Source organism: Rana temporaria, chromosome 5 (assembly GCF_905171775.1).
Source record: "Rana temporaria chromosome 5, aRanTem1.1, whole genome shotgun sequence".
Taxonomy (NCBI): Eukaryota; Metazoa; Chordata; class Amphibia; order Anura; family Ranidae; genus Rana; species Rana temporaria.
Window position 1 is genome coordinate 96283410 of NC_053493.1, and position 14729 is coordinate 96298138.

General features: G+C 43.8%; 1 protein-coding gene across 1 annotated transcript in view; it reads left to right on the plus strand.

Moving 5' to 3' along the window:
* SNX10 (sorting nexin 10) overlaps positions 1-5847 on the plus strand; it is an 85869-nt gene extending 80022 nt beyond the window's left edge. The window contains exons 6-7 of the mRNA XM_040352897.1: positions 3500-3703; positions 5271-5847. Of these exons, the coding sequence (XP_040208831.1) occupies positions 3500-3703; positions 5271-5382 (316 nt within the window). The 3' untranslated portion in view covers positions 5383-5847. The remainder of the gene's footprint in view (positions 1-3499; positions 3704-5270) is intronic.
* Positions 5848-14729: the final 8882 nt, after the last annotated feature.

The following is a 14729-nucleotide window of genomic DNA, read 5'->3' on the forward strand; positions in this document are numbered from 1 at the left end:
ACATCCTAGTTGAAAAAGGCTGACCTAGACTGTTATTAAAGGTAATCCAGGGGTCCCATACCTTCAGGAACTTGGTGTCATTGAGAATAGATGTGAGCCTCTCGTGCACCATTGACTGTACTCCATTTTGCTGCTGCGGCATTAGATAACATGACCTGAAATTGCAGCACTACAAAATCTGCACTACAGAATCCGCTGGCTACCACAAGGATGTGTATGCTCACTTTAATAACCCTATTCACCACTGTAAGCTCCTGAGTTTAGCAGCAGTTAAAATAAATGTGGTGTTTAGCTCATGAGTTTTTCTGGCTTTTGATTATTTGGCCGTTGATTAACACATCCATCTAAATGTGCTTCTTATGGTTTATGAATTGTCTTTTCTAAGTTCGGCTTGCCACGCTGAGTTTTGGCCCATGTATCCTGCGTTTATTTGCATCTTGGGCATTGCTGTAGAAGCTCTTTGGTGGCCAGTAAATGATCTTTCTTTCGTTCTCTTGCGTTGTTACTGCCAACTCTCCAGACTCCAAATTCTTCCTGTCCTGCTTCTGATTCATGGGCACACATGGCTGTTATAATGATTTAGTCCAGGCTTTGCCCATACTTGTTTTTAAAGAGACTGTTTGTTATGTGGCACACTAGATATTTATTTGAAAGATATATAGATTACATTGTAGTTAAGATGACAGAAGTATTATTCACTAGAAACCTCTACTGCTACGATAATTTGCTTTCGTATAAATTTACATGATAAATATGGCCCTTGGTGTCTTAAGAGAACCATTACAGTGCAGACATCATTTACAGTCATTTGTAACTGTAGTGTATTGACCAGATCTACATGGAGACCATACACAGTATGACGCTGAGGAATGAGAGCTCAGCTGCACAAGTCTGGGAGAGAACAGGTTGGACTTGTGACACCTCAGGGTGGAGAGGCTGCATCTTCTGTCATGGAAGTGTCCCTTAAGACACAATGCATACCAATGGAATAAAGCTAAAACTGTTTTGAGAGAGGCTTTTATTGCATGTTCTAAATGACTTGTAATGCAGAATGCTAGATGATGCCTAATATATTGTAAAATCAAGTGTAAAATGTTGTGACAAGTTTAGGAAAAATGACGTAAGTAAATGCCTTCAAAAACCATTGGAAGACCGAGACTGAAATTAAATCGTGACTTTTCTTGTGAAAGCTGAGCTTGGCTCTGACCTGTCCAAGCCTCAGGAGATCACCCATCTCATTAGAAAACCAATGGGGGGGCTAGGAAGAGAGAGGCGGGCAAGCTAGACAGAAGTCAAGATTTGCATAGAAGTTCAGCTGCTTGTATCGCTTGGGTTCCTGATCACCTTTCATGTGGATTTTTTAATGAAGGTTTCCTCTACTTATGGATTTTTTCATCATAAGCCAAGGAAGAACCTGGGTCCATGATTGGTTACTTAAATTGTGTGTGTGTGTGTTCTTGGATGCACTATGTACAACAACCAAAATAATTAAAATACACATTTGTGGGCACCAGGTTATATAGCCTAACTTAGACAATGCTTGTTCTCCTTAATCAAACTAGCTAGCGCACAATGAGCAGAATTTATCAAAACTGGAGCAAGCAAAATTTGGGACAGCTGTGCATGATGACCGCTCAATCGTCTTCTAGCTTTCATTTGTAGTAGTAGTAGTAGTGCCAGCCCCTTTGTTATACCAACGTATACTACACCGTCTAAATGTTTGTTTAAAATGATGCTGCTAAATACCTTATTTCAGATCGCCTCTGTGTGGTCATGTGACCTCCCACCGCTCTTCTCCCCTGATCTAAGGGCAACAGTGGTGGGGGCTGAGATCCTCCTCTGATGGGCAACTGGGAGGTCACGTGACTGCTGTGCTATCCACTCAGCCCCCCTTTACCTTGGTATAACAGAGGGTCTGGCAGTAATCCTACTCTGACTTTACTGCAAGCTACTAATGGCAGCAGGGAGAACATGGAGGGAGGGGGAGAGAGGAGAGATTGCAGAATGATGGAGGCACGTAAACTGACCACAGTATCAAAGATCAGCAGCCATGATAACTGTGGGCAGTTTACATAGCAGGACACGGGAACAGGTGCGATTGACAAACCAGTTTTTTTTACAGCATAGAAAGGGACAGATTAGACAACACAAGCACTATGCTGTTTAGCCTGCTTTAAAGGAACACATTTTTTTTTTTTTTTTTAGGGTTATAACCTCTTTTAACTAAAGATGCTGTAAATAGTAACTGGTTGTCGCGTACAGCTTTTCCAGATTCTGTGTGCTCAATTTTTTATACATTTGTCCCTACAAAATTTCATCCACAAGTGACCTTTTCATTTTATCAACATCTCTAATAGCCAGTTTACATATGTCTTTTAATGCCTGTGTTAAGGCTTCATGCATACAGGATGTTTTGGGGGGTGTTTTTTTTTTTTTTTCTTTTCTTGCTCTCCTAGAACCCAGCAGCGTTTTTTTCAAATAGTGTCTTGAAAGCTTTTACAAGTTTTTACAGGCGTCAAGCTCTTGGGTGTTTTAATTATTTTCATTGGCCAGAATAAATTCTTTACTTTTGACAGTTGTCACCAATCAAAGAATACTCACTGAAGTATTTCCCACCTACTCCTGTTCTGGTAACCACCGTTTTTTTTTTTTTTCATAACGAAGAAGGTTGGATCTCCTCAATGGGAACATATAAATGAATACAAAAAGTTGTACACAAATTATAACCCTTTCCGGGTTTCAAATACAAGAAGAGACTATTTGGCCACATTTTTTTTGTTGTTTTGTTTTTGGTAGGGGAAGGTTTAGAACCCTTGTTGGGTTTTGAGAGCTCTGTTCCTGTCCGTTAAAGGGTCACTAAAGGAAATTTTTTTTTTTGCTGAAATGACTGTTTACAGGGCATAGAGACATAATAGTTAACTGATTCCTTTTAAAAATGATTAAAAATAGATAAAAAAAACAATCATATAATGTGCCTGCAGTGTAGTTTCGTTTTTGCTGTTGTTTCCTGGTTCTCTGATGTACAGAGAGCCACTAGAGGGCAGTCAGCCAATAGAGAGCAGTGATACTTTGTCTAAAACTCCTCAGCACCAATCCAGTTTAGTTTTACTCACACCTCCTTGATTAGTGACCACCGTGAGAAATCTCCCAGTACTGTGGTCATCAGGAAACAGGCAACCAGGAAGTGTCCAGAACAGAGAGGATTTACAGCAACATGAATGCAAAAACGAACAATGAGGACATGAAACCAGGACTGCAGCAAGGTAAAGGAAGCTATTTAGCTAAAAAAAAAAATTCCTTTAGTGACCCTTTAAGTTCTTGCCATTGGCAGTAAGTGAGGGAAACTCCTGATCAGCAACAGAAATGCAAATAATAACCACTTTTCATGTAAACCTCTTTAAGTGGCATGTATGGACTTTCCAATTATTCAAATGCTTAACCCAAACCATGTGGCAGAAACCAGCTTTAAAAGTAATCTCTTCCTCTGTTTCCCTTGCAGGGTGGTACAGTGCTCGCTATTACTCTCAGACAGCCGCCTTCACCTTTTCTTACAAACCCAGCTCACTCCAGAGGAAATAGAAGCCTGTGTATCCGGACAGACCAAATACTCGGTGGCTGACGCTATCCACAAGTTTGCCAAATCAAACCGGCGGTTTCCTGAAGAGGAGGAAGAACAAACAAGTTGTAACGTGGCTCCTGAGAGGTACTTTCATGTGTGGTAGACCTGCTTATTTTCTGTTGTTGGTATAATACTTCGATAATGAAAAAATTAATTGACTGAGATTTTATTGAGCTGTGACAGGCTTCTCATAAGAGGCCTCGCACACCTCCACACTGAATTAATGGATGCAGTAGAAATTCAATTATCTGCATTCTGATTATGTGAATTTCATTTAGTCAGACTTGAATTATTCGCGTTTAAATTATCTGGGTTAAAAAAAAAAAATCTAACCACACTCCAAATGGCTAATTAAAAGTCCAAATTTCCTGTCTCTCTTTCTGACTGGAGATAATTAAAGTTCTCCTCTGCTACTCAGGCTTTGAGTGTGTTGTGAAAACCAATTTCCTTCTCCCCATCCCCCTACTCATCCCCTCCCTTGCTGCGCACCCTCCTCACTTCTCTGATCCTGATTATACCACCCCCCAAGAAAAGGGAACCTAGATTTTGTGAGTTTTTGGATGTGGTCACATTCTCTTCACATGGGGCTAATTTACCGTGCCCATTAATAAATTTTTTTTAATTATATGTGTGGGATTTTATATTAATGGGCTGTGTGTGTGTATGTATGTATGTGTGTGTGTATATATAATATATATATATATATATATATATATATATATATATATATATATATATATATATATATATATATTGTGTGTGTGTAATAAATATATATATATTAATATATATATATATATATATACATACATACATACATACATACATACATACATACATACATACAGCCCATTAATATAAAATCCCACACATACAATTTAATTTTTTTATTAATGGGCACGGTAAATTAGCCCCATGTGAAGAGAATGTGACCATTCTATTTTTTATACATATATATTTTTTACACAAACGTATTATTTTTATTTTTTAATTAACGGGCATAAGCCCATGTGGGGAGACAAAGTGCTTGCATCCACAATCACAAAATATAGATGTTGAAATTTTTCATTTATTTTTTTAAATAATAATATTTTCTCATTTTATCTACCTGCTGTGCTTCCGGTTTAGTAATGCAACACAGTGGTTATATTTTTTACTGCTCCTCTTATCCTAGCCTAGGTTAACACACTGCACACTTTAACAGATGCAATGGGGTGCCAAAAACTCTTAATGGCACCCCTATGCATCAGAAAACGTGGAGCGATTTTGTGCACACCAAATCACAGGGTGCTGTGGCACCATGTGATTTAAACAACTCTTTTTTTTTTTTTCTGCATTTCAGCAGGTACAGCAACCCATTCAAATGAATGGGCTGCTGTACCTATGATGTTTCTGCACAAACACACCACGCATATGTGAACCTAGCTTACAAGTATGTGGCTACTAGGCTCATTAAATGCAATATGCTGCCTAGGTTGCTAAAGTTGGATCTAATCTCAGAATTCTTACGGTTTTGAAATTTTATGGTAATAACCAAAACGCTCTCCGAAATAACATTGTATGTGTGCGTAATATATAATATAATATAATTTTTTATTTATTTTTTTCCTATTTCTATTTTATTTATATTTTTGCATTCATCTCCCAACAGTTCATCTGTGCTTGGACACCCAATTGACGCCAGTTTTTTACGAGGTTGCAAACCCAGCAAAGAGCAAAGAGATGCATGGAAAACTGTCTTGGCTCCATCACCTTCAAAGTAGACCTCTGTTCCTCTCCTGTACAGATCCGGAAGTGCAATTCTTTAGTTTACTATTGAACTGTTGTCATAGGTTTATTAAGAAGGTACCATTAGCAGGCATATAGACTAGAGTAGTGCATAGATTTGCAGAAACCCATAGCAACCAGACTCCTGTACACTATACTAATGGCAGATGAAGGATTATTTCTGGTGTACTTCAACCTTTGCCTTATGAAGTAAGAGTCTTTATGTTTAAGCACAGTATTTCTCCAATATGCCTTAAAGGGAACCAAAGTTTGAAATATGCAAACCAGTCCATTTCTCTGGAAGAGAGGAAAAAGATAGATACTAGTTTTCCAGATAATGGTATTGAAGTGATATTTTACATTGTACAGGAAGTAGAGGATATGTTACATTTTCATTTTACTGACAATACCCATGAATATTTTATTTAAACCTAAAAGTATGTTGCAAATGTAGATTTCTTTATCGTACATCACGGGACACAGAGCGGCATTCATTACTATGTGGGTTATATGGAGTACCTTCAGGTGTAGACACTGGCAATCTCAAACAGGAAATGCCCCTCCCTATATAACCCCCTCCCATAGGAGGAGTACCTCAGTTTTTCCGCCAGTGTCTTAGGTGTTAGTCATGGTTTAGCTTGCCTCCACATCCTTGGGATTAGGTGAGCTAACCGGTTCTGTCCAAAAAAGCCTCAGCGCTAAAGTGGTCAGTAACCGGACCCCAAACCCTTGGGGTATAGCCCATAATGCTTTTCTTTTTAGAGAGCTGGACCCTGGGCCCAGAACTTAGAAACCTTTGGGTGCCTAATGTTTCTGTTGCCAGAGTGCTATATGGGCCCAGGACAGTGGATCCTTCATAGGAACCCAGGGCCTGAAGGTCTAGACATCCCCACCGAGATGGGGGAAGATTGGGCCTCTTGCTTGGCAAAGTCCTGCGGCATGGAGCAGGTAAGTGAGGGGAAAAACTTGCGGAACTTGGTTCTTAGCAGGTTTTTTCTGGGGGGTCACAGGGGACATGCCTAAAGTTATGCACTGCATCTGGCAAACTAGTCACATATCATAAAGATAGGATGGCTCTATATGTATTATTCCCCATAAGATGTGACCTCCCTTGTAGTGTTGGAAAAGCATTGAGTGGGGCCTGTGATATAAAAGTATATGTGTGTGTCAGAGAGCTGTGCTTACCTGCAAGCCTCCAGGCGATGCTCCATTCAGTCTTCCTCCTCACGGCCTGCAAAGCAGGCAAAACGCCGACCTCCTCATGGTTGCAGGCTGCAGTTTGCTGGAGCAGAGAGGTCCCTTCCTCCCAACCCCACCCCCCCCCTGTCGGGAGGGGCATTTCCTGTTTGAGATTGCTGGGGGGGAAGGGCGGGTCAGTGGCTTAAGGAAGGGGCGGCCCTTCCTTGTTTGTTCCATATAGCTCATTCAATACTTTGGAACTGAGGAGGAAAGACCAGAACGGCAAGCACGGGGCGCCGAGGACACACAGTGGCCAGAAAGAATATTGCAGTCTTCAGAAAGACTGTTTTCAAGCCTAGGAATAGGCTGTTTCTTTTCCATCTCATAGTTTTTCTTGCAATACTACTCAGGGGGACAGAATGTTTTTTCTTTCCTAGATTTGAAAAAAAAAAAAAAAAAAAGATTTTTTTTTAAAAAAAAAAAAAAAAAAAGTGTCATCTAGGGGAGAGGAAGCATTTTTTATCCCCCAAACAGGTGTTTGGGCATTTAACTATTTATAAGTCCCAGGTACCAATAAGTAGCAGGTGTACCTCGGTATTGTACCATGGCATCAAAAAACAAGGGTACAAGAGGTGGGGATTCCCCCAGAGAGTCTGAGGTCTCGGACAATGCTATGCCGCTGCTTTCCCCACAGGGAGCCTTGGGGCCATCAGGATCTGGGGCTGGAGCTGACGCGGGTCAGTCCAACCCTAAGATGGTCACGGAGGAGGTATTACTCACCTCTTTAAAAGAGATGCAGAAAAGCATGGGTAAAATGATAGCCGCAGCTATGCGGGGCAGTAAGCGGAATAGATCTCCGTCGCCCGAGCGCGGACCCTCAGAAGAGGAGGTCCTTTCCTCAGGGGAATTGGACGACCTCTTGGACAAGGACCAAGTAGGTTCAGGGATCGAAGATCCGGATACAGAGGAGTCTGGGGCAGTCTCCCTGAGGGAGAGCTGGTGGATTCAAGGATTGTCGGACTTGGTCCATAGGGCATTCAACTTGCCAGTACCAGATCTCCAGGTATCGACGGTTTCAGCTTTGGGCTCACTGAGGGCGCCTCAAAGCAATGCTGTGTTTCCGATCCATCCTCTATTAGAGGGAGTTTTGTTCCAAGATTGGAACAAGCCAGATAAGATCTTCTTACCACCTAAGAAGTTCTCTGTCCTATATCCTATGGAAGAAAAATTTTCCAAAAGATGGGCTACTCCTGCAGTGGACGCAGCCATCTCATGTGTTAACAAATCGTTAACATGCCCTGTAGAAAACATACAGGTGTTCAAGGATCCAGTTGATAAGCGCTTGGAAGCACTACTTAAGAACTCCTTCACTACTGCAGGGGCAGTAGTACAGCCAGCTGTGGCTGCGATTGGGGTCGCTCAAGCATTATCGGATCAATTTAAGCAGATGCTTAAACTTATTCCTGCCCAGCAGGCAGAAGAATTTTCGGATGTCCCTAAGGCCATATGTTTTACGGTAGACGCAATCAATGATTCTATCCAGCAAGCGTCACGTTTATCGTTATCCCTTATCCATATGAGAAGACTCTTATGGTTAAAAAGCTGGGAGGCTGAGCCCCCATGCAAGAAGCTCCTGGTAGGGTTCCCCTTCCATGGAGGACGACTCTTCGGAGAAGACCTAGATAAATACATTCAGACCATTTCAAACGGCAAGAGTACTCTCTTGCCAACTAAGAAGAAGGTTCAGGGGCCTGCGTTTAAACGACAGTATTCCCCTGGGCAGGGGCCCTCTAATGCCAAGCAGTATCGACGGCCTCCTGCAAAAGCAAACTTCGGCTTCAACAGCAAATCACAAGGACAGGCTGTTAGAGGCAAAAGGCAGTGGTTTCGCAAACCAGCAAAACCAGCCCCCAAGCCAACCTTATGAAGGGGCGCCCCCACCCACGAAGGTGGGGGGAAGGCTGCGACTCTTTTCAGAGATTTGGGAAGCCAGCATTCCCGACGAGTGGGTACGGTCTTCCGTGGCCACAGGCTACAAATTAGATTTCCTAAGGTTTCCTCCTCCTCATTTCCAGGAGTCGAGGATTCCAAACGATCCGCCTCGGATTCCGGCCAGTCCTGGAACAGGGGCTGGGTTTCTACTCCAACCTATTCATCATCCCCAATGGAGATGTCAGGCCAATTTTGGACCTAAAGATGGTAAATGCATATCTAAAGATCCGCTCATTTCGGATGGAATCCGTGCGGTCAGCAGCTGCCACACTCCAGAAGGACGACTTCATGGCGTCCATAGACATAAAGGATGCCTACCTTCATGTTCCAATTTATCAGCCACATCAAAGATATCTACGCTTCATGGTGGCTTCGCGTCACTTCCAATTCGTGGCGCTTCCCTTCGGGTTGGCTACGGCCCCCCGGGTGTTCACGAAGGTCCTAGCTCCGATCCTAGCCAAGCTAAGGATCCAAGGGGTCACGATCCTAGCATACCTGGACGACCTCCTAGTCATAGACCACTCGTCTCCCGGCTTGGAGCGAGCAGTGGCCCTCACGGTCCAATACCTCGAGAGGTTCGGCTGGGTCCTAAATCGAGAAAAGTCAGCTTTCCAGCCCACAAGGCAGTTGGAATATCTCGGCATGAGATTAGACACAGAACAACAAGGAGTGTTCCTACCTCTGAGGAAGGTAAAAGCCATCAAGGAATTAATCCTACTGGTTCTAAGCAAGAAAGAACCGACTATTCGCCTATGTATGAGGTTACTAGGCAAGATGGTGGCCACGTTCGAGGCGGTACCATACGCCCAGAGCCACACTCGCATCCTACAGGCAGCCATCCTGTCAGCATGGAGCAGAAGGCCACAGGCCTTGGATATCCCGTTGCCGCTCTTATCAAGAGTCCGACAAGGTCTGTGTTGGTGGTTAGACCCTCAGAATCTACTGAAGGGGAAGTCTTTCAGCCCAGTGGCTTGGAAGATAGTGACCACAGACGCCAGCCTGACGGGCTGGGGAGCAATTTTGGATGGTTGCACTCGCCAAGGTACTTGGGCAAAGCCAGAGAAGCAGTTGCCCATCAACATCTTGGAGCTCAGAGCTGCTCGACTAGCCCTCAGGGCTTGGACGTCAAAATTGCAGGGGTTCCCGGTGAGAATTCAATCAGACAATGCCACGGCCGTGGCATACATAAATCACCAAGGGGGAACCAGGAGTCAAGCCGCTCAGAGAGAGGTGAGCTTGATTCTCCTATGGGCAGAGGCGCATGTGCCCTGCATATCGGCAATATTCATTCCAGGAGTGGACAACTTTCAGGCGGACTTCTTAAGCCGCCAGACTCTATGGCCGAGGGAATGGTCTCTGCATCCACAAGTCTTTCAAGCACTCTGCCAAAGATGGGGAGTGCCGGACGTGGATATCATGGCATCGAGACTCAACAAGAAACTAGACAGGTTCATATCCCGCTCAAGGGATCCGATGGCCTGCGGAACCGATGCGTTGGTTTGCCCTTGGCATCAGTTCAAACTTCTTTATGCGTTTCCCCCGCTCCAGTTACTACCCCGCCTGCTGCGCAGGATCCGGGTGGAACACATACCAGTCATCCTGGTAGCTCCAGCATGGCCCAGAAGGGCATGGTACTCACTCATCCTAAAGATGGTAGTGGGAGACCCTTGGACTCTTCCTCTACGGCCAGACCTGCTATCGCAAGGTCCGATCCTCCACCCTGCCTTACGGCATCTAAATTTGACGGCCTGGAAGCTGAATCCCTGATTCTCAGGGGTAGAGGTCTGTCTCAGAAAGTAGTCTCTACCCTAATCAGAGCCAGGAAACCGGTCTCTAGGGTGATTTATTACAGGGTCTGGAAGGCCTATGTAGGCTGGTGTGAGTCCAAGCGATGGCTTTTCTCGCAAAATTACCATCGATAGAGTATTAAGTTTTCTCCAGCTAGGAGTGGATAAAGGATTGGCATTAAGCACAATCAAAGGACAGATTTCTGCTCTGTCAGTGTGGTTTCAGCGGCCGCTGGCCACCCACTCGCTGGTTAAGACCTTCCTTCAAGGGGTCTTACGTATTAGACCTCCAGTTAAATCCCCGCTTTGTCCGTGGGATTTAAATCTTGTTCTGTCAAGTTTACAGAAACAACCGTTTGAGCCGTTGGCTGAAATTCCTTTGGTTCTACTGACAAGGAAGTTAGTATTTTTGGTTGCCATAGTTTCCGCAAGAAGAGTTTCGGAGCTAGCGGCCTTATCCTGTAAGGAACCATATCTTGTTTTTCATAAGGACAGGGTCGTTCTCCGCCCTCATCCTTCCTTCCTACCGAAGGTCATATCCAGTTTTCATTTGAACCAGGATTTGGTATTACCATCCTTCTTCCCTAAACCTACTTCCAGAAAGGAAGGGTTGCTGCATACCTTGGATATTGTCAGGGCCATGAAGGCCTATCTTAAAGCTACAAAGAAGATCCGGAAAACAGATGTGCTGTTCATTCTACCGGATGGGCCCAAGAAGGGGCAGGCAGCTGCAAAGTCCACCATTTCTAGGTGGATTAAGCAATTAATCACTCAGGCCTACGGCTTGAAAGGGTTGCCTCCTCCAGTATCATTAAAGGCTCATTCTACTAGAGCCATGGGCGCATCCTGGGCAGCACACCACCAGATCTCTATGGCTCAAGTTTGCAAGGCGGCAACCTGGTCTTCTGTCCACACGTTTACAAAATTCTACAAGTTGGACGTAAGAAGGAATACTGATACTGCCTTCGGGCAGGCAGTGCTGCAGGCTGCAGTTTGAGACCCTCGGATTCCGGGGGCTCCTCTTTTTTGAGTTAAATTTAAAATTTAAAATTATTTTTCTCAACTAAGTTGGATTTATTATGATTTGAGTATATCTCTAAATTAAATCCTTTTGTCTTGGAGATGTTCTCCCTCCCCTCATTGTGAGCATTGCTTTGGGACATCCCACATAGTAATGAATGCCGCTCTGTGTCCCGTGATGTACGATAAAGAAAAAGAGATTTTTAATACAGCTTACCTGTAAAATCTTTTTCTTGGAGTACATCACGGGACACAGAGCTCCCACCCCTCTTTTTTGAGGACCATTTTGGGAGGCATACTGCTTGCTACAAAACTGAGGTACTCCTCCTATGGGAGGGGGTTATATAGGGAGGGGCATTTCCTGTTTGAGATTGCCAGTGTCTACACCTGAAGGTACTCCATATAACCCACATAGTAATGAATGCCGCTCTGTGTCCCGTGATGTACTCCAAGAAAAAGATTTTACAGGTAAGCTGTATTAAAAATCTCTTTATTTTCAATAAAATATTAGCTGTAGACAGTGTGTAGATAGTCATTTATTTCAGGATCAACTGGGATGATTACCGTATATGAGCAACATATGTATTTATTTGATAGGTATAGATTGTAAATCAAGAACACACTGGTACATTTTACTACACTGTGCTATATAGTAACCCTTTCATCCTTTTTGAGTAGAGAGAACGAGGAAAGTTGATTGGTTACTTCAGGTTATTGCTTACCTGCCTTATTAAACAAGGAGACTTTAGTTGTGAAGCAATGTTTGTCTGTCTGTAAAACAAAAATACAATATTTTTCTTATTTTCTTTTTTTCAACCTGTATACTGGGAGCAATTTATTTTTTTGTACATCTCCATTCCATATTATGCATCCATAATTCTACCTACACACACTTTTCAGCAAGACTGTATGCACTTTATGCCGGTCAGGACAGCTGACTACAATGTGAAACGCTGTGCGAGATGCCATATAGTACTTTATATGTATATGTACTGTTCTGCCTGGACAGGTGCTGCTGGTCTTTTTTTGTTTTGCTTTGAATTTACTATGTATGTTTTAGATTGAATTTTTATGTCGTACGTTTATGTGGAATCTGTGTACTTTAATAAAGATTATTGAATTAAGGTTTGTGTTGGTATGTTTTTTTTTTTTTTCAAACTACATATTGGTGGGGGGGAGATTTATCAGAACTGCAGAAGACCATATCTGGAGCAGCTGCAGATGGCAACAAATCGGCTTCCAGCTTCACCTTCTTTAGCTACTTAAGCTTTGAAAATGAAAGCTAAAAGCTGATTGGTTTCTGCTCTAGATTCCGTCTGCTCCCATTTTGATAAATTCCCCCAATCTATCCTTGCAGTCTATCAGCTTATCTGTAGGTAGAATCTGTCTGAAAGTCCAGGCTACTTAAGTTCACCATGAGGGTTATTTACGAACGGCAAATCCACTTTGCTCTACAAGTGCACTTTAAATTGCACTGAAATTGCACTTGGAAGTTGCACTGTAAATCTGAGGGGTAGATCTGAAATGAGGGGAAGCTCTGCTGATTTTATTATCCAATCCTATGCAAGCTAAAATGCTGTTTTTTATTTTCCTTGCATGTCCCCCTCGGATCTACAGTGACTGCACTTCCAAGTGCACTTTCAGTGCAATTTCAAGAGCACTTTGCACTTGTAGTGCAAAGTGGTTTTGCCTTTAGTAAATAACCCCCATATGTTACTATCCTAAGCTGGCCATACACATCTTGAACGTCAGTCTATCCTTCTGAATTGAATGAAATTCATTCCATTAATGGCCTTGTCGTCGCTTCTCTCAACAAAAATTTGTCTTTTTTATTCTACATTTTATTGAAGGGGCAGGGAGGAAACTTCTTGGCAGAACAGTGCCCTCATCCAATCAGATGTAGGCACTGTAACCGTATTCACCACAGGTGCCTGCTGTCAGAATTCAGTAGCATGGACTGAAGATTCATCCAGCCACGGAACAAATGTCAGTTTATTCAGCATGAACAAAAGAAATCTTAATTTGTTTCAGGTACTTGTATAGCGCCATCAATTTATGCAGCTCTTCACATATATATTATACATTTACATCGGTGCCTGTCCTCAACGAGCTTAAAATCTAAGGTTCCGAACTCATACATTCATAAATACATGCATACATACATACATGCTAGGGCCAATTTAATTAGGATCCTATTGACCGACCGGTATGTCTTTGGAATGTTGGAGGAAACTGAAGTACCCGGAGGAAACCCACACAGGGAGAACAAGCAAACTCCAGGCAGGTAGTGTAGTGGTTGGGTCTTGACCGCTTATGGACTGTTTTAAGCTGGCCATACATTAAACCAGCCCTCAAAATTTCCACTCGCCTACTAGCATTTGGCGAGTGGATTTAAGCTGGGGGCGAGTGATGACAGGGCTGCATGACCAATCTCCCTCCAATCTGTGCCTACACTTAGAGTCCCGATGAGATTGGCGGCCGAAGAGGAAAGGTGCATGCTTGGGAAAGTAGTCTGGTGAGCCGCGCACAGGCAGAGCAGTACACAGGTGCTCTCCTTACAATTCTCATTAAGCCATGGGACCCAACAGTATGACCTTTCTGCGCCTGCCCCCCTCCCCCGGGCCCCGACCAATGTAGCTGGAGAGCAGAAAGTAATGAGTGAGGTGGAGGATTGGAAAAATTACCACTCCGGTGCAGCGCTCACTGAAAGTTGCCCTGACATGAGAGCGGCAGCCTTCTAGTTTGTGCAGTTTTCTTCTCCTTGTGCTCCATGTAAGTTTAGCCTGAGCACTGTGAACAGACTGGTCTCAATGTGTGCTGTGCGCTGTCAGTGTGCGCTGTGCTATGGTGTCAATGGCTGTGCAGTTGTGTGGATCTCAGCGCTGGATTGTACTCCCTCCCGCTGTGCTGCAGCTCCTCTCCTCTGTCAGCCTGAATAAAAGGGGGAAGTGGGGACATGCAAGCGTGGAGCCGCACACACAGGCTCCTGATGATGAGATGTATAGGAGAGAGAGAGAGAGGATGGATGGGAGTTGCAGAGGAGACAGCAAGAGAATGGGGAAGAGACCCAGTTCTAGTGCCCTGTCCCTCTGGTCTGCCCCCAGTGCCCTGTCCCTCTGGTCTGCCCCCAGTGCTCTGTCCCTCTGGTCTGCCCCCAGTGCCCTGTCCCTCTGGTCTGCCCCCAGTGCCCTGTCCCATTTTGTTAAAGTTGTTGTTGTTAATATTTAATTTTGTAACTTGATTCGAATCTACGAGGGCGTGTTTATGGGTGCAATTAGGCGCAGGGCAGTGTATGAATTAGGTGGGGTAACTGGTGGCGAGTAACTCTTGAGGCCTGGCTAGTAGCTCAGGACTTGAAATTTTGA